The sequence below is a fragment of the Lepidochelys olivacea genome, assembly GCF_965140295.1.
Source record: "Lepidochelys olivacea isolate rLepOli2 genome assembly, chromosome: 7".
Taxonomy (NCBI): domain Eukaryota; kingdom Metazoa; phylum Chordata; order Testudines; family Cheloniidae; genus Lepidochelys; species Lepidochelys olivacea.
In genome coordinates, this window is record NC_140417.1 from 111,865,726 (window position 1) to 111,885,856 (window position 20,131).

Genomic DNA, 20,131 nt, shown 5'->3' on the forward strand with positions numbered 1-20,131 from the left:
CCCGTTCAGGTTTTGGCTTCTGCTGAAATTGCCAACAAGGGCACCCATTAGGGTGGTGGTTTGTATGATGAAGGCAGCTATGTTCTGGGGAAATGGACTGAGACCACAGACTTCACATAGGCCACCACAGAGGAAGAATCTTCATTTGAAGCTGAACTTGGCTGCAGTGGCTACAGGTATTTTCCCCTTGCAATTTCCCCAAGCCATTCTCTTCCCCTCAGTTCCACTTCTTCACTCATCTTCCCTTACTGGCTGCATATTTGAGTTTAAAATTATGTTGGCTTTAAAAGGCAGCATGGGTGGGAGGAATGAACACAGCATTGGGAGTGAGGAGCCTAATCCTGGTTCTGCTCTGGACTTTCTATGTGGTTTTTGGCAAATCATATCATCCCTGCCTCAGTTTCCCCATCAGTAAAATGGTGATGTTAGCTCTCCTATCTGTCAGGGGTGATTAAGCACCTAGAGCACTGCATAAATGCTATTGACTATTCAAATGTGTCTCCCAGTTTTCCTCAGAGAATTAAATGTGTTACAAACAGTAGTAGTCTACAGCATTCGTAGTTCCTTGCACAGGAAAAGTGCCAGAAAAAGGTTTCATTTGTTTGGTTCATTTTTCAGTTTGTGCATGAAAATATTTCAGTTTTTACCCCCATGACTTTAACCTCTGTTAGTTACTGCATCTAACAACAAGCTGACTCTTTATTCCCTGACTCAGTTTCTCATGGTGAGTGCCGCACTCTTCCTAGGGAGCTAGTGAACATTGGCAGGTGTAATTAATTTTTAATATTAAAATAGAGGTAGGTTCTCACTTGAGAGTTATTTCTAGTTTCTTTAGTGTAAAGGGTGAAGCTGATGTTCATACTCTCTGGAGAGTCGGGTAAACCTCCCAGAAATCTCCCTGGTATTCCAGCCCATGGCGGTTTATCTGAAAAGCAGCCAAGTCGTTGATAGCAAACTTTTTCGCCTGTAGCATACAAAGCAAATCATTAGTATTTTGTAATCCATTACAGTTAGATGGTGCATTGGAAGCTGCAACAACTTTGAAAGAAGCAGACACTGGGCTTTGGTTTTATGATTCATTTTGAAGTCCAAATTCTTTCTGTCGGTATTCGCTAATGCAGATAATAGAGTATAGATCTTAGTGACTCATCAAACACAATGAAAGACCAGGATACTTTTGTGGAAGCTTTTTTCCCTTAGGGTTGTAGAATCCTCATACAAAAGTAAAAGAAGAGACTTTAAAAACTGTGTGCTGGTGTTACTACTGCCAGCTCCTGACTCAAAAGAACAAGTGTATATGTCACAGTTCCCAGGTTAACTGCATCCCTGACCCTCCCTGGTCTTCGTGAGGGCACCCCACTTAGGTCTCAGGCTCTAGCCGTCACCTTTCTTGGACTGGGATCCTGTGATCTGCTCCCTCTGGACCAGGAAAGTAGCCTGCAGACTCCTGCAGTTCTCTTTGATCACCTCAGCAGAACGGCCTTCCCATCAGCACCTGGTCTCTCAGGTGCAATGCCAGGGTGAGCAGCCAGCTCTCATGGAGCACATTACTATTTATTCAGAGCAAAAGCATTTAAGAGAAAACATAAAAACAAACAGCTTCTATGCATGCCTCGCTCACCAGCTGTCACCCATCTTCCACACAGAGACCCTGATAGGACTAAAGTACTTTGGGCACTTTCATAGCACCTGTCTCTCATGCTCGCAGTCTCATGTCAGTTCTTGGACTGACTGTGAGTGACCCTCCCCTCTGATCAGGGCTGTCACTTGATACAGTTTCAAGTCATTTTGTATGAGGCTTCTTGGACCAGGTTGAACTAGCATATGCTATTTCCCCAGGGCCCAAACTTCAAAAGTCTGGTTACCTGCAATTTTTCAGCATTGGGAATTGCATTAATTACTCCCTACTGAGTTCAGCTCCTGCAGGATGCACCTTTTAGCTCACCTGTTGAGCCACCCCACCTAGCCATCCCATGAAGATACATGCAACATTTATAAAATTGATACAATATCAAGGGTTTACAATCTTTGAATCCTGAACACTTATTATTTCCTTTGACTTTTCTGTTCATCGCAAACGCTGTTCCTGGGAAACGGTGCACACGTGTAAAATAAGTATGTCTATAGGACTTTGCAGAATCAAGGTCTAAAGGTGAACAAGGGGGTCTATGCATCGCGTGAGCTCTTATAATAGAACTTAAGTGGTTCACAGGCCTTTTGCTAGTTCTCGGCACCAAGTGAACTGCATCATAAGTCATATAGAATAAACTGAGTGCAGAGGAAAATGAATTTCCGTTGAACATGACTAAATTCACCATGTTTGGTGTAGTTATTTATAAATGCGGTATCTCACCTGCTGTTGGGTCTAGCAGATAAAATGCAGCAATCCAAATTCCAATCATCTAAAGTAAATTAAATATACATGTGAAGTTCAGGTAAAGCATTTTATTTGGATACTAATTGATTTAGATTTATTCATCTTGTAAAAAGTGTATAATACAACAGTATTTTCCCAGCGACCAATATAGCACTCAATCTAGCATGAATTTCTATGCATTCATTCCTTTATGTCTTGCAAAGTAAAGGTAGCATGTCCTTAAATGTGCCCTTTAATCTACTCCTGTTTCAAAGCAGGGTAGATCAAAATGCACAACAGAACATTTAGGGCATGGCTAGAGTGACCAGACAGCAAATGTGAAAAATTGGGACAGGGGGTGGAGGGTAAAAGGAGCCTATATTAGAAAAAGACCCAAAATCGGTACTGTCCCTATAAAATCGGGACACCTGGTCACCCTAGGCATGGCAGCAAGGTCTACATGGACACTTACAGCATGGCAGGCTACTGCAGGGTAGATTTACACCCCAGCTTGCTGCAACCTAAGTGCTCATGTAGCCAAGCATTAGTGTAAAGCTCTGTTTTCTTGATGTCTCCTCATCAGCAGATGCCCCTTTTTAGTTCACCAGTTATTTTTTCTGCTTTCTGCAATGTCGTTTTTTCTTAGATTAAAAATTCCAATTTATGTCTTACACTTAGCCTGATAGTGCATTCTATGCATCCCCCCCAACTCCCATTACCGTCCCTGGAGAATTTTGTGTGTGCGAGAAATGCAGGCTCTAACTTCGTGAGGGAATAAATTCTGTCTCAAGTAGATCTTGGAAATGTTCCGACAAAACAGCGTTTGAGCTCTGCCCCTCCTTGTGATTCTGCTTTCATCTCTATTCCCACTCCCAAGGCACTACGCAAGCCTACTCCCTTTATCTCCTCTGATACTGTGCCACAAACTTAGCACCCTCCCAGTTGCAGTCTTCCAACAATCCTCCACTTCAAATCTCTCTTCAAATCCTCTTCTCCCTCCCCACCCACATAGTTTTGCATACAAGGTGTTTGGAAGCCCTGGGCTCAGCTCCTGACTCCATGCCAGAGAACCTGGAAGCCCTGAGAACCCAGGTTTGCGCCAGGCCTCTAGGGGCTTCCAGGGTCCCAAGTCAGCTGGCTCCCGGGCTGCCCAACTTCCGCAGCCTGGTGAGCCAGTTGCCCCAAGAGTCAGGAAGCCTAGGGAGCCAGCAGGGGTCCCTGGCCTGAGCAGTCGAGAAACCCCGGCTGCCCCAGAGCTGCAGATCCTATAAGCTTTGTCAGCTGCTGAGTGAAAATGACACAAACTGAGAAGATTCATCTCCTGCCAACCACTAAATAGCAGCACTGAAACTGACTCAGCAGCTGCTGAGTCATGGGACCATTTTGGAAACACCTTGTTTTGGCCAGCTCTAATTTGAAGGCTTTTGATTATTCCATCATCTTCGAGGAGCTGGGTAAAGTCCGGAGGGGAACAAAAGACAGTGACATGCAAAACTTATTAGAGGGTCACACACTTTTTTTTTCTTCTGTGGGCTGAACGCTGGGCTCACACCAGGGGCTCCTAGTGTTATTTACCCCATCACATCACCCAAGAACCAGGGGTCATCCAATGAAATTAATAGGCAGCAGGTTTAAAAACAAATTTCTTTACACAACATATAGTCTAGGGTGACTAGATGTCCCGATTTTATAGGGACAGTCCCTATTTTGGGTCTTTTTCTTATATAGGCTCCTCTTACCCCTCCCACCCCCATCCTGATTTTTCACATTTGCTGTCTGGTCACCCTAGCACAGTCAAGCTGTGGAAGTTGTTGCCGGGGATGTTGCGAAGGCCAAAAGCATAACTGGATTAAAAAAAAAGAGAAATTCATGGAGGATAGGTCCATCAATGGCTATTAGCCAAGATGGTCAGGGATGCAACTTCATGCTCTGGGTGTTCCAAAACCTCTGACTGCCAGGTGCTGGGACTGGATGACAGGAATGGATCACTCAGTAATTGCCTTGTTCTTGTCATTGGCCACTGTCAGAAGAAAGGATCCTGGGCTAGATGGCCCATTGGTTTGACCCAGTATGGCTGTTCTTATGTTCTTATGTTCCTTGCATTCTTCCATTCCCATACAAGCTCCTGATGTGGCCTCCCAACCTCCTCTATTTCAGGGACTCTTTGCAATCCCCCAACCCTTTATTCATGCCAGATTTAGCTCAGTATGCTTTAGGATTAATACACAGGACCAAATCCTCAGTTGGTGTATATCCGCTAAGCAACATGGCCTTTGAAGCTACAACAATTTATACCAGCTGAGGGTATGCCTAAGGATATGATATAAACAATTGTAAGCTCCTTTCTTTGGCCTTCTACTTCAGTCCCACCCCCCTCCAGTCCACATGGAATAGCTACTGGAGAACAGCAATGCCAGTGAATTTCCCTGTGTAGGCTGCCCTAAAAGTGGCAGTAAAAATCACAAATCCTCTCCTGCCAATTCCGTCACATCACACCCCTCTCAAATGCATATGCAGACTGACCCAGTCCCGTATGTATTTTAAGCTCCTTACTGCATCAGAACCTTTCTCAATTCTGCCCCTGTTTATAATTCTGCTATCATCTCTTCCTTTATTCACACCCGTGAGGCACTGCACAAGCCAAATCCCTTTGTCTCCTCTTACAGTGCCTCAGACTTAAAACACCCTCCCAGCTGCAGTCTTTTAAGCATTCTCCCTTTTGTCTTTCAAACCTTTTTTTATATCCTTGCTGCACTTCACCCCCCCCCGTTTTGCCTACCATTTACTTAATAAGTGACGTGCAACAGGGGTATCCACTCTTGCACTGCAATTATTACATGCAAAATGGAGAGGAAGGAGGGTGTTAGGGGTAGTGCACCTGCTGGAGACCCAAGTTTAATTCCCTGCTCTGCCACAAACTTCCTGTGTGGCCTTGGGCAGTCACTTAGTCTCTCTTTCTCATCTGTATAATGGGTTTAGTAGTGTTGTCAGGGTAAATGCATAAAAGATTGTGAGGTGCTCGGATACTGCAGTAATGGGGGCCATATAAGTACCTAAGAGACATAGAACTACCTCTTTCCCTTGCTATATTGTTGTTCCTCTCTTTGGCTGCTGTCCTGGAATGGTTTATGCCAGCAGCTGTTGTGCTGTTTTCTGCTCTTTCTGCACAGATCATATTATAAATTTTCCAAAGCCGAAAAGACGTCTCTTTAAAGTGCTGCATTCACCAGATCAATACAATGTGTCTAAGTGTTCACCTGTTGTCTTTTATACTTCAGTTTAAGGCCAAGGATCAGATTCATTAGAAGGAAAGAGGTAAATAAAAACATGCCAGATGATTGCAGTTAATGTCTTTGAAAACTCAAAACAAAACCCTTGATAATGGAAATACCTGACAGTACAAAGTTCTCGGCATACCACATGTCCCCTCTTACCTGTGTGAATACCCAGTTCACCTCTAGAAAATGACTACTTGGAAACACACCGGCCCACTCCTTAAAAGGAATCTGAGAATAGCCTCTTCTCTAGGCACATCCACCCTCTGTAGCTCAGGTTGGAGATAGCACAGTAGGATCCCAAATAGCTGCCCAGACTCTTCCAGACACTGAAAACTGGTGCACAGAGAATTGCATGGTTTGCTGGTGACATGAATAGTGAAGTAATCTGTACAGGAAGTGGAGGACTTCATCCCATCTGTAAATGCTGCCTACTCCTTCCATGTGATTGTACAGTGCTTAGCACAGTGATCCATAATTGCTATTAGGATTACTACAATGCAAAATATAACAGAGAAGAGAGCATCTTGACTTTGGCCAATCTCCTCTTCCTGTCTACCCACTAGGAATTGTATGGGGAAGTTCTCCAGGAGGTAACTTACCTTAAATAAAGGCTCAAGATGACATAAATTTAAAATTAGGCAAACCAGCCATCCCATGGAGCAGAGTGCTTTGGAACTTCTTTGAGACTCTCCTCCTCCAAATCAGCGGACAGAGTAAAAGCAATAATTAGGTCAGGGTAGAGCATTCATACATATCACTTTGTCCGGTGTAGGTAAGAAGGGAGGCTTTCAAATATCTGCCGATCTCCTAAATTATGTTGGAGTCTCTGGATTGAAGCAGTGACCCAGAATAGGTGCTAGGGGATGTTTTTCTGAGGTATTTGATGTGGGGGATGAGGGTACAAAGTGTACAGGCATTTGCTTACTGTTGGAGACCATGTGCCAGGCGTTGGGATTTTAAGAAATTAATGTTATAACCTGATGAAGAATCAGATACAATTAATATGATGGTAACATAGGACAGAGGAAAAGGGGATATTAATCCACAGCTACTTGCTTGGGCACGGATCATAGTCGAATGGACTCAGATAATGTAGTGATGAAAAAAACTCATTCAGTTATCCAATTTTTCATCTTGCCAATGTAAGATTGTTCCATTCAGCATTTTGTCTAGTCTAGTTTAATGTCCTAAGTAAGGAGGATTCAACCACTTCCTTGCACTGGGATTCATGGATTTTTAAGGCCGAAAAGGACCATTATGATAATCTATTCTTGACCTCTGCATAGCACAGGCCATAGAAGAGTTTGGGAGATGTTTGTGCTACCTGTGGATTCTTCCACTAGTTTATAGTCATTGACTAAGATTTCTTGCCTCTTCTTTCTTTCTAGTGGCTCTTTCTCTCCTTTCTTCTTGGTCAGTAGTTAGGTTACTGTTAATCTCTGGCCTATTCTCAGTCTGCTTGTCAACTAGCCATCCTTAGATGCAGGATACCTTTTAGTGGCAACCAACCTGAATCTGAATGTCTCCATAGATGATTGCGTAATAGAATTGTTTCTAGTTGCCACATTCTTCCAATTAGTATCTCCAAAACAATCCCATTCATTCTTTAACTCTGACAGTACTTTACTTCATGCTTTATCTAATTTTGCTTCCTCAGTGACTTCAAATATTACTCATCGCTAGAGCTGAGTGTGAAATAGTTCTCCCATCCAGCAACATTTTTTGAGATTTCAAATATGTTCCTGTTTTGCATTGGGATGAAACTAAGACCTTCCGGCATTTTTCACAAACAGAGAGACAGACACAGAATAGCTAATAGCCTGATGCTCCAAATCCAACACCGCCAGGACTTAAACAAGGCACGCTCACATCCCGGGTAAGTGCTCCAATGACTAGGCTGGGGTGGTAGTGGATCTTTCTCAGAATCTCCTGTTGGAGCTATTCCACTCTGTATAAATAATTAATTCATCATTGGGCTAGAGTACAAGCAAGACTGACTATAGCACAGTAGTTTAGTCACTGATGTGAAAAACCAGGGTTCAAGTCCTTGCCCTAGAGCAGGGATTTGAAACTGTGTCTCCCATTTGCCAGGTGATGTGCTAACCAGGAGTCTGATGGTCAGAGGCACACACTTTAATCCTAGACACGAGAAACCTTATGATGAAAGTTTTGTTGACTGTGAGCCTTTCCCATGAAAAGCTTTGGTTTTGACAAATCAGTTATATTCTGATGAAAACATGTTTCATCAAAAAATTCCCAACCAGTTCTACTTGTGCCCCTATATATTTGACTCTGAAAAGGATCCAGATTACAGATATAGCTTTTCTGGTCTTCTTTCAAATTGGGACAGCATCCCCCCCTCTGAATCCCAGTTATGTTACATTATCTCTCCAAAGGAGACTCATCACTTGTTGGGATATGTCAGTGTTTAGACCCTGAAACCTCTTCCTTTCAGAGCTTCCACGGGTAGCCCTCAGAACTCGTTTGTTTGCTTCTCACATGTTGGCTGAGTCACTCTGCCATCCCTGTCTCAGATACATCCCTTGGTTAGCAGTAATGGATTTCACTGTCCCCTGGCCCCTACATGGAAACAATCAAACATCTCACACTACCCTTCTTATTTTTAGTCACTTACCACTCTAAATCCAGCATATACTCTTGCTTTGTAATCTCTGTTCAGATCACTCCCTCTGGAACACTGGTTCCTGCTCTCTTTCCTCAGACTATCCTCTTCTTGGGTGTGGACCTAACCATAAAGTGCCTAATTATGTATTTAGTGCGGGGGAGTGTGAATCTTTGTGATGATCATACAATGAGAGTATCCTTGTTCCACCCTTTCCTGTCTTGTCTTTTTTCTTACCATCTCCAGGGATGAAGCAACCCCCAGCTTCCCCCAACATTAGGGGGGCACAAAGGAAGCAATTTAGGGCAGGTCTACACTAGAAGTACTACGTAGGTACAGCTGCACTGATGCAGCCTTGTCGCTGTAGCATCTCTGGTGAAGACGCTCTGTGCCGACAGGAGACACTGTCCTGTCAGCATAATTACCCCACCTTCGTGAGTGGCAGAAGCTCTGCTGGCAAGAGAGCGTCTCTCACCGACACAGCACTGGTGTGGACAGAGCTTAGGTCACTGTAACTTGTGTTGCTCAGAGGGGTGTCTTTTTCACATCCTGGAGTGGCTTAAGTTAAATTGACTAAAGCAGTAGTGTAGACTTGCCCTTAGCAAAGACAAGAGGGTGTGTATTGTGTATGGAGCCCTATATAGGGAACAAGACACTAGGTAGGTGAACATGGTGTCCTACTCCAGAAGCAACTAACAGGCTCAAATGGCTTTGCCTAAAAAGCTGTGGAGCAGCGAAGGGAAAGTAACTTAAATAACAAGTGCACTGAGTGCCACACTGGTTCTTTCTTGCTTGTTCCAGGACAATGGGAAGGCAACATGTGACACTGAGAGATTTAGGATATTAAATCTGGCCAGGAGGGGTCGGAGTCTTGGCAAACTGAAAAAGGTCCTGTGCTGAGGAGCAGTAATCACGTTTTCCTCATTCAGGCTGGGGATTGGGTAGAGGAACCTCCTATTAGAGGAAGTTAATGATTTATAGGGGGGTGGGAGGAAAGATGGTAAAGGTAATCACAGAAATATTCAATTGTACTACTCATGGAGGAGGGAAGAGCCAAGCTCCCACAAGCGGATGCTAAGAGGGAGAGAGCTCTTGCTCCCGCTCCTGTGCATAATTGATGTCCCACAGCTGTGGTTTGCATTGATTTTGGCTGAAAATGGCAAAAAGCATCTTTGGCTCCAAATTGCCTCTTCCAAGCCATAAGCATCACCCTCACGATCTAACCTCACTCCCTTTGCAACCTCACTATTTTCTCTCAATTCCAAAGTCCTGGGACAAAATTGTGAAGGGAGTATTATTTACTCCTGAGGGCATTCTGTGCAAAAAAATTTAAAAATTCTGCACCAAAAATATAAAAATTCTGCGCACAATATTTTAAAATTCTGCAAATTTTATTTGTCAAATAAATATGGAGGCTCCAACATAGCAGTGGGAAGTACAGACTACTGGCTGCACAGAGATGGGAGATAACTGTGCAGCTCCCCTCTGGGACATGGACTCAGGGTTGGATGCAGCCTCACCACTGACATAGCACAAGGACCAGGCCTGCCTCAGAAACATCCCAGGGCCCTGCCCCTCTGTGCCAGGTGCACCAAGTGTGGAGAGGCAGGCTCAGCAAGGCAGGATCCAAGTATGGAGGGCTTAGTGTGGGGTGATCCAGGTGTGGGTTGAGAGGGTTCTGTGTAGGGCAAACTGGCTGTGGGCGGCTCAGTAGGGTATCTGGGTTTGTGGGGGATCTGGATGCACAGGGGCTTGTTGGGGAGTTCTGGGTGTAATGGTAATGGGACTCTGGAGGGGTTGTGGCATGCAGTTAAACATTTTATTTCCTGTTAATAGAGAATCCTGATGTTCAGGGTTCTTGCTATCAAAGTAGCTCATTTTTATGCATCGTTATCTGCAAAATGGATTCTCTCCTTTAACATTGTCCCATGGAGACGCACACAAATTGAAGGCAGTAGGATAAGTGGCTCTAAAATATTATTAGATTTTTGGTACAGTAATTTAATATTCTGGATTATTTATTTACTATTGCTGTTCACTTCTTCCATGGAACTAAAAGGAACATATAAAGTTCAAGGATCTCATGTTTTTTCACCTCCCACAGTAACAGAAGAAATGTCATGCGTATAATAATAACCTCCCCACACACTGAAAGCTGAATTTTCTGTAATAATTGTGTTAGTAATTTTTGAGAGTATCCTCAGCTTATTCTTTGCACCAAGGAAGAACTTTGGACGAAGGTTTTTGTTTTGTTTTTAATTTTAATAAAATATTTTTCTATTGTAGTTCCAAAAAGCCAATACAATGTTAAAAATAAAGAAAAATCAATAGTAATAACTGAAGTTGTTGAATCCAATGACAAAAGCTGCCTCTAAAGTTAGCATTTTATGGGGTAACAAAGAGAATGCAAATTGCACAGTAGAGGAATATGCCCTCAAAAAACATACTTAGAGCACAGCTGTTCAAAGAGTAATTGTCTTTTTCAACATGGCAGCAAAATGCATCACGTAGCACACCATGAAATTATAAATTATAGATAAGATTTAATTCATTATAAAATGTAGGCTTACTTTATTTTGCCATTTACAAGGTATGAACTTCTTGACTGGTTATCTTTTTCCAAGGCAAATCTTCCTGTGATTAGATCAGGCCTTTATAGCCTCAGACTAGTTCCAAAAATTTAAAATGACAGCACCACACAAATCTGAAACCAAGTTACAATTTTAAAATTTCAAAAGAGGGAGGTGGAAAGAGAAGACTGTGATACAGCAATAGCTGGTAACTGTCAATTCTTTATTAAAAGTACCTGTGATAAGTTCACAGGTACTAGCAGGAAAGATCAGTACTTTCACCCAAGTAATTATTACACCATTATCATAATCTCATATTGCAATAAGGAATGTAATAAATCTACTTTTGATCTACTTGGGGAAGATACTTACCCTCTCTATACCTCAGTTCCCCATCTGGTCTTCTAGGTGCTACTGTAGTACAAATAGTAAAAAACAACAGGAAGCATTCCCAATGCGTCCGAACTCCTCCCACTCTAGTGTATCTCAAAAGATCTACAGGAGAGGACTCCTCATATTAGGAAAATCCAAAGATTCACAGGAATGGGGTCCTGCCCAAGTAGATTTCCTAAGTTAGACCGGAGTAGGTTCCTTGGTTGTGCAGGTCTCTATGTCTGGTTAGTGGATGCACTGATTTACTGTATCTGAGCATGAAGTCTGCAGATCTGGTCAGCACTGCTGCCGGCTTCCTAAGCTGCTTCCGTTCCTCTGGCAAACCTCATAAGAAGTGACTGGATTTAGACATTTCTAGATATGCTTTTTCGACTCTCAGGTTTGGCCTTGCAGACTAGATCTCATTAAGATCTTGCCAATAAATCTTGTTTGAAGTATTCCAGACAAGCCAGTAGTCAGGATCCGGTAGTAAAGTAGTTGCAAGAATTGTCACATAATGATTAATACTTATTATTTCTATGTCCCATATTTTAAAAATGGCTTCTTGAAATGGTCTCACACCAGGTTAAAAAAAAAAAAGGCTTGCCACAGACCACATACACCAAGTTCAAAGCTGAAAGGACTTTTATGGGGGATTTTAGATAGGAATCAAAATTTGGTTTATAACAGAAACAGTGTCTGCCTTTTCAACATTCTCTGTTAGTTCATCTTATAGATAGGCAGAATCTGAATACCTTCAAACTTTGGGAAAAATCCAAACTATGCAGCTCAAGTCTACCTCTAATATGAACAGATGCTGAAATTCTGATGAGGAGGATAGAGATTTATGGGACATGTTCTCACATTCCCCTCCTTTGTGTTCTTTGTGGGAGGAAAATAAACATGATCCTAAGAACTGATTAAGCCTGTAGCTGTAGAATTTCTGTGACAGGTGATCTTAATGGTCTTTCCAGAGTTAGTAAGCCACATCAGTTGTTTGTATAGAAAATTCAGCTTGATTGCTAAAAGACACACGATCATATTTTGGAAGACACCAGGGATGTTTAACATATCTGAATACTTCAGTGTTGTTCTGGCTAATGAGATGAGCCATGCTCTGTGAATACAAAGGGTTGGGAAAAGATCCTGGTTGTCCACCAAATCCAGCAGAGATGGATGAAGCCGACCACAGCAAGAACAAGGTGGCAACAGCAAATTTGTTCTAGAGGAAAATGAGAAAAATCAAGTGCCATGCATTGCATTAGGCTGGCCTGATACGTCATCGTTCCCAGCAATGACCAGGTTTTATTTCCATGTACATGTCTGACTACATATCTGGATACACCGTCCTGCCAATTCTCAACAGGCTTTTGAAGGTATTGCCAAAAAGTAGCTTTAAACATGTGCTTCAGGAAGAAAGGTCATATCTCAGATAATTCTAGTCCAACTTCGGAGGCTTTTATTTTCAGTAGACACTATTCAGAATACTGGTGTAGAAGCAGATGTTCCCAGGACAACCATGGGAATTTTCTGGGCATGTTTAGTTGCCCGGGAAAAGGGGATTAAGAAGAGATGGTGCAGCAGTCACTCTCAGCATGAGTTAGCATATTTGAAGCTCCTATGCTTACAAAGTACGTTCGGAAGGGTAAAGGTTTAAAGACAGTCTTTTTCCATTTTAGTATTTGTTTTCACGTTGATACAAAAATGGAACGAAACCATTCAGTTACAGCATTGGTAAAATATCTGTTATGTTCTATTGTCATTAGCTGAGCTTGACAGGAGTTTAGCTCCCCTGTGAAGGAGTGGATAGGGACAATGAATGATTTTGAAAACACAATGTTAGTGCTTTTGCAGAGAGCCAAGTAAATAAAGCTCTAGTATTTATTGAAGGAACCTTGTTCGAAATCAGTTTGCCACTGAACAAATGAAAGAAGATTCTGTGGTTCCGTGTACTATGGTCGCAGGAACTACAAACACAAAGTTTCCATCTATATGTTAGCAAGGTGTAAGAGTTTGCCAAACTCTAAGCTGCACAATGACTTTGCTACAAAACATAGATCTGTGAACAAAAGAAAAATATAAGTAAATGTATTTCAGTACAACTGGAAATTTTCAAAGCAATGGCCGCAGTTACTAAACATGGAATCTATTCACTTTTTTAATGTCGTGTCAACATACTGGTTATTCTGCCTCAAAATATTTGCTTTTTCTAAAAATACATTGTTTTTTAAATGATCAGAATAAATATTTTAAGGGTCACCAGGTAGGATTTAACTAAACTATTCCAAAATATATTCACCCTCAGGTCAGCCCAAACATGGAAAATTTCAGCCCAAGAGGGAAACATAACTTTCCCATATGCCTAAACCAAAATTGCAAATCTGAATTCTCCTGTATCTGGGGTAAATCTGGATACAATTCATGGTTGGCTGTGAGATCCAAAATGGTCAGAATCAAAACCCTGTACCCCGTGGAGGATTAACACACAGGCCCATGACACCGTGCCTAGGGGCCCCAGCCAATTTGGGGCCTTTGCTGGAGTTCTGGAACCTGTGTAGATGTGGGGGGGTCACTGGCACTGGAACTCTGGCCCCGCCCCTTGTTCCTCCTTTTCCCCCCGGGGCCCTGCCTGCTGGCTAGGCCAGAAGCCAGAGCCAGGCCATGGCAAGAGCTTTCTGGGGAGCTCTGGACCCTCCACCTCCCTGGATGGAGGGATGGGGGGCCTGAGAACAGCCCCCGGCCTGTGTCCCCGCCCTTTGAGGCGCGTTCCCAGGGCAGGTGGAGAGTCCATAGCTCCCCACAGTAGCCTGTTCTCCCTGGGCAGCTCTTACCACGGCCCAGCTCCAGCTTCTGGCCTGGCTAGGGGGCAGGGCCTTGGGGGGAATAGTAGGAGAAGGGCCCCATAGCGAGAGTGGGGCTAAGGCCCACCTCAGCCCTCCACTGGGAAGAGTATGGCACCGCTAGCGGGGCTGCACTTTGTGGTGGGGGAACTGATTTCCTGCTGCAAAGCACAGCCCCTGCTGCTCCATGCTGGCCTGAGGCTACTATGCCCATGTTAAAAAATGCGTAGGCATGACCACCCTGGCTCCCCTGGGGTGTGGGAGGCCCAATGTTCTTTGTGCTCAGAACCCCAATAAATCTTAATCCGCCTCTGCAACACCGACAGACCCCAGTCGTCAGCAGGCAGGATTGAACCTGGGATCTCTGGAGCTAAATGCGTGAGCCTCTATTGCGAGAGCTAAAAGCCACATAGCCTTAGCTAAGGCTGTGGAGCAGACTCATTAATCTCTCTCTAAATGGTCTTGGTCCAATAGATGGGACAGAGTACTACACCCAGGAGGTGTGTGGGTTACACCTGGACCAAACATACCTCTGAATGGGTAAAATTTGCATCCGAGCCTTAATTTCATGGATGCAGCCTATTTGTTGTCATGAGAAAATCACAATGGATGTAAAATTTGTTACTTGAACCATCATTTTCACTGCAGAAGAAACTACAGAAATACAGCTGGTATGTGTACTTACACTTGCCCATCTTTTCCAGACACGACTGTAATGTTTTCTGCTCCCATAGTGCCCCTGCAGATACACAGGGGATGCTTTTCTCAGAAAAACTCGACTTTTGAAATGTTCCCCTGAATTTCTGTATCAATGTAGTTTGCAGAAGTGTTGCTAAAGGAAAAAATATGCAAGGAAAGTGATACTCCATGTTCTTCAACATAGTGAAAAGAAAATTTATCAGCATAGTAATGCATCACTGGGCAACCTTCTTTGGGACATGGGAAGAAGGATCCCTTTTTTGAAATAAGAACATCTATTAATAAGTATTATTTTCTTTTCATCTCAACTTTTATAATATTTGGAGTCAGGATACCTTGGTTCAGTACTTAATCCCAGTTTAGAGGTGCTCTTTAAAAATCAGAAGAGGCAGAAGTGCTTGCTTCTGAGATCAAATCATTTCCCTATTATTTATGGATGTAGTTGACCCGTGAGACAGGATGGTCTGGTTAAGTCACTGGACAAGAACTCTGGAGACCTGAGTTTAATTCCTTGAGCTGCCATGGGCTTCTTGGGTGACATTGGGCAAATCGTTTAATCTACCCTGTGCCTCAGTTCCCTGCCTATAAAATGGGGATAGTAATTCCTTACCCCTAGAGGTGTTGTGAGGCTAAAAACCATTAATAATTGTGAGGCACTTAGATACTACAGCGATGAAGGGTCACATAAGTACCTAGATAGAGACTACAACAGAGAATAGTGATGAAATAAACTGGTTTTGGTCCCCAATCTTGATATCTGATCTGCATGCATGTGGGCCTTCTGCCTATGTAGAGTCCATTTTAAGCCAGTGGGGCTCTGAGGTCTGACCATGTTGATGAGGACATTACTAACCATAAAAAAAGATGAGTGCACATAAGCTGAGTTAGTTTTTAAGTATTTATATTTAATTTCAGGAGGAAAATATTACTTACCACATTCAGACAGTAGAATTTTGTTGTTCATGAGTTATTGTGAAAAGTGTTCTTGCAGCAATAGCTATTTAGACATTAGAATGATAACAGGGCAAAATTGGGCATTGTGATCATTTCTATTATTTATTCTGCCATTCATGGAATTACTTTCCTCTCTGAACTAAATTGCATAGAGTAGGAAAGAGCACTGGTTTTATTCTAATGCTGAATTATATCAAATTTCCAGGTTATTCTATAATATTGCTTCAAGGAACAATAAAGCTTCTTGTTGATCAGCACTGAGATAATCATTCCTTTTGTGAACAGATGGGGGGAAAGGATTACAGGCTGTATTCCCTATATAATTATCCCTCAATTGCATTACCAGAGTTCATTCATTAACGACCCAATCCTGCCAAGTGCTGAACATCACCAGTTCCCATTGACTTCCTAGTTTTCAGCACTTAGCAACTAATTTAGGCCCTGAACCATGAGTGTTTATATCCTGCATAAATGTTCATACAATCCTGTGCGTCTGTGGATGTACTTTCATTTATATAAACATCTAATCACATATGAAATCATACTCAGGCCCTGCCTCACTGATACCTGTTGACCATGAGTTCTGTTGTGAGCATTGGGCCTACAAATTGACCTGAATTATGAACTCAGCTGTAAAAAGTATGTAAAAGTTCATAAGATGTTACAGTAACATATAACAACAAATGCTGATGGGAAAAGATACGAAAAGTAGATAGAATAACTGAATTAGTTTTTAAACAAAAAGGCCTACTGATATAATTCAAGAACTGTGTTGAAATTAGGATTGTTAAAAATAGGAGATGTAGATCTGGAAATTAATGAGTTAAAATTGGTATGCTGGATATTAAGCTAATTGGTGGACAAAATAATAAGGGGCAGGGCTATTCCACCCATTGCTCCTTTTTGGAACCTCAAAAGAGAGAGATTTTATGGGGAATGAAAAAACAAAAAGAACAGATGGAAAGAAGAGAGGCTATTGGAGCAAGCCTCACAATCATGGCTGCCACCCCACCATTTCTGGGACCCTGCCTTTCCTCATCCTGATCCTCAGACATGTCCTGGCTAGAATGGGCCAGAGAGAGAGGGACCCAGATCATGTTGCCATCCCTATCAGCTCCATCTGAATCCAAAACACCATCTGGGATGACAGTTATTGCCATCTTTGATACCATCTAAAAGACTATCAAACAAGGGAAATTTTCCCTTCTGAAATTGGACTTTAACAACAGCAGCAACGACATCTCCAGACCATCTCAACTAACTTCTCTTTTCCCCAAAACAATACTTATTACCATCTTTAATACCATCTAAGAGACTGCCAACAGGGGATTTCTCCTTTTAAAAACTTGCTCCAGCTAAAAAGACAGGGAACAAAGGATGTCGTTAAAATGAAAGCTTTACTTAATACTTCACATTTCAAATGCTTTAATTGTTTTTCCTTCCTTTCTGTATCTTTAGTAAAAGTTTAAAAGGATTTTTAATTGCGTGTTTGCCATAGTGCGAAACAGGCTGAGGTCTCTATATACCAAGCATCGGACTTCGTTTTACACTTGTTTAATGTTGAACAGTGACTCAGTTATGTTAACATCATTAGCTCATCTAAATTAATATAACAGTTTCATTGGTTAATTACGTATTTTAAATCCAATTATTTTCTTTTTAACTGTTTTAAGTGTACTTCCTTTTAATTGAGTGTTCCCTTGTTCCAGTATTTATATGAGAGTAAAAATAGGAGTGCGTGATTTTCTTTCTCATCATATTATATGCTCCTATTATTCCCTCTATTTAGTCATCTCTTTAAACAGTACTAACTCTTTTAATCTCTCTTCATGTGGATCTTCTTCTGTGTCTGCTGCTTCCTGCAGCTCCTATTGGCTGGGAATGGCGAACCGTGGCCACTGGGAGCTGCAGGGGGCAGTGTTCCCTCTAATTTCTGACAGGCCGTGTGTGCAAAAAATTTCTTCTGTGCAAATTTTTGAAGCAGAGGTCAAATTTGTTCGCCATGAGGCAAATGCGCCCAAGCGAGTAAAATGCTTATACATTTTAAAAAGTTTTAATTTGCAATTTGTGATGATAGTTTTACACCATGTTGTTTTATAAATGTCTTTTTTAAATACTTAGAAAAAGGAAATTTAAGCATTCTTCATGAAGCAGAAGTTAGTTTTAAGCATTACGCTTTATGATCTTTTTATAGACAATCACAAGCATATATCAAGCACATATTAATCATGATCATTATCAGTCCATAGGCTTCTGTCCATTGATGTCCACTTTCACCTTTCATTCTATACACATGTCCGAAAAGATTTTGATAAACATATAATAAAGACAATTTAATAAGTATGCCATTATGTCAATTTATATGGGTTTTCAGATAGAGACATCATAAGTAAAAAAAGAAAAACAAGAGTTTGTGTTTTAAATTTAAAATATTCCTAAAAAAATCAATAAATGATTATCAGCCAAGAATAAGATATGTAATTACAAATGCATTTTAATTTCTTTATTGGTAAAAATGTCAAAGACGGCTAAACTAACCTTACTGTTTTTCCCTGCGATCCTTTTCATTTGCCCATTCAATATAAACTCTGTTCAGATCTATCAGTCCTCCATCCAGCTGGTAACTCTTAATGCACATCAGCATGTCCAAACGATCTACTTGTAAACAATTCCATAGTTTGTTTTTTAGAGTGTTCATTAAGCTAAAGCCACGCTCACAGTCTGTACTTGATGCTAGGAATGTTCCTCCAATATCCATCAACTTTGCAAGATCCTGAAGCTGTTCGTTCTGGTGAGCAAATGTCACCATATCCGGAAAACTTAAAACCAATTGGCTTTTGATTCTTTCGGCTACTGCAAACTTGAAGTCATTGTACTGACTGATTATAACAATCTCTTCAGCAAGAAAGTCTTTGTATTTTGAACATAGGGATTTGACCTGATGAATTCCAAAAGTGAAGTCACACTTAACTATTGCTGCACAGTCAAAAGCGGACTACTCCTGGACTTCATCCTCTGGACACCTGTCTGCCAAATGTGCACACAAGTTGTTTATGAAAGTTTTATTATGGAACTGGTATCAATTTCATTATTTTCTTGAGAGCTCATATCTAAGAGAGCCTTAACTTTGTCACTCCATAAGACTGAATCTCCAAGGTACTGTCTTCTGATCTTGTTCAGTTTACCTCGTACAAGGTGAAATGCTTCAAGAGGTGTAAGGCCCCGTTCTGGAGCAGTGTGGATAGTGAAGCCAGCTCCGACAAAACATCTTTCATAACTTCTAATGTTATTCGGTATTCCATGGTATTCAGCTTTTTGTGGCAGTATTTAGAAACTGGATCAGTATCTTTGTCTTGCTCAAAATATTCCAGAAGAGGATTATAGTTGCGAATAATTGCTCTAAGTGCAAAGTGCCTAGATAACCAGCTCACTTCATTGCGTGGCCTGATAGCCACTGACTCACATTCAGAAGCATCCACTATTTCCTGAAATTTGCATTTTCTCCTAGATGACCAACAGAACACCGTGTGGACAGTTCTCATTAAGGTTTCAATGTCTCTTATCAGCTTGACCTCTTTCCATACATCAGAAATTCCCAAGTCTTCCCGGTGTGCAATGCAATGTTGCTGGACTAAGTGTGGAATATCACGTTTCAGCTGAGCCGCCACACCACTGAGTTTGCCCAACATCACAGAGGCAACATCAGATGTGAACATCACCATTTTCATTAGATCAAGTTGGTGTTTTTTATAAACTCTTTGATTGCAGACACTATTGAAACAGCATCATATTCTTGCAATCATAATAGTCCACCAAACGAAGTTTTATAGTCTGCAGAATTTATGGATCTATATTTAAAGTAGAGTATCAAGTATCTGTTAATGGATATATCAGTGCTTTCATCAACAGCTAGAGTATGAAACATTGCCGATGCTATTTCATGCATGAGGTCATTTTGGAAAATTAAAAAGCATAATTTTTACTTTTCCAGCTTGCTGGTATGTGCACATACTTTTCCATATGGTCATTAATATCCTGAACAGAAAACATTGAGCTGTTCATTTTAATAGCCAACAACACACTGTCAATAAGTACCTTGATTTCTTCTGGGTTTGAGTGCTTGCATTCAAGATTAATTTGCCTCCCCTGCTTTTCAGCTGGACTTTCAAGAATCATGCTAAGCAATCCGCTCTGTAAGGAAGGGTTTTCGTTTCTAAGTCTTGTAACACCATCTATATGAGACTTACTTGAAAGATGATGCTTTAAGAAATCCAACTTCCATACATTGTTCCACATTCTTCCTGTTGAAAATTCTCCCGAAGCTCTGGCATCTCGACAATATACACAAACCACTCCATTGTCCTCATCATATGTGAATATTTCACAAAGTTTGACAAGCATTACACTATGTGACTTTGGTGTAACCATCTCTATAGTCT

The 20,131-nt window shown here is 41.6% G+C and overlaps 1 protein-coding gene across 1 annotated transcript in view; it reads right to left on the reverse strand.

Annotated features, from left to right (window-relative positions):
* Window positions 1-19,414, reverse strand: part of LOC311523261 (pancreatic lipase-related protein 2-like) — a gene marked incomplete at both ends in the record, with an annotated part of 35,088 nt that extends 15,674 nt beyond the window's left edge. Inside the window, 3 exons of the mRNA XM_084633032.1 lie at window positions 810-964; window positions 2,354-2,402; window positions 18,878-19,414. Of these exons, the coding sequence (XP_084489158.1) occupies window positions 810-964; window positions 2,354-2,402; window positions 18,878-19,414 (741 nt within the window). The remainder of the gene's footprint in view (window positions 1-809; window positions 965-2,353; window positions 2,403-18,877) is intronic.
* Window positions 19,415-20,131: the final 717 nt, after the last annotated feature.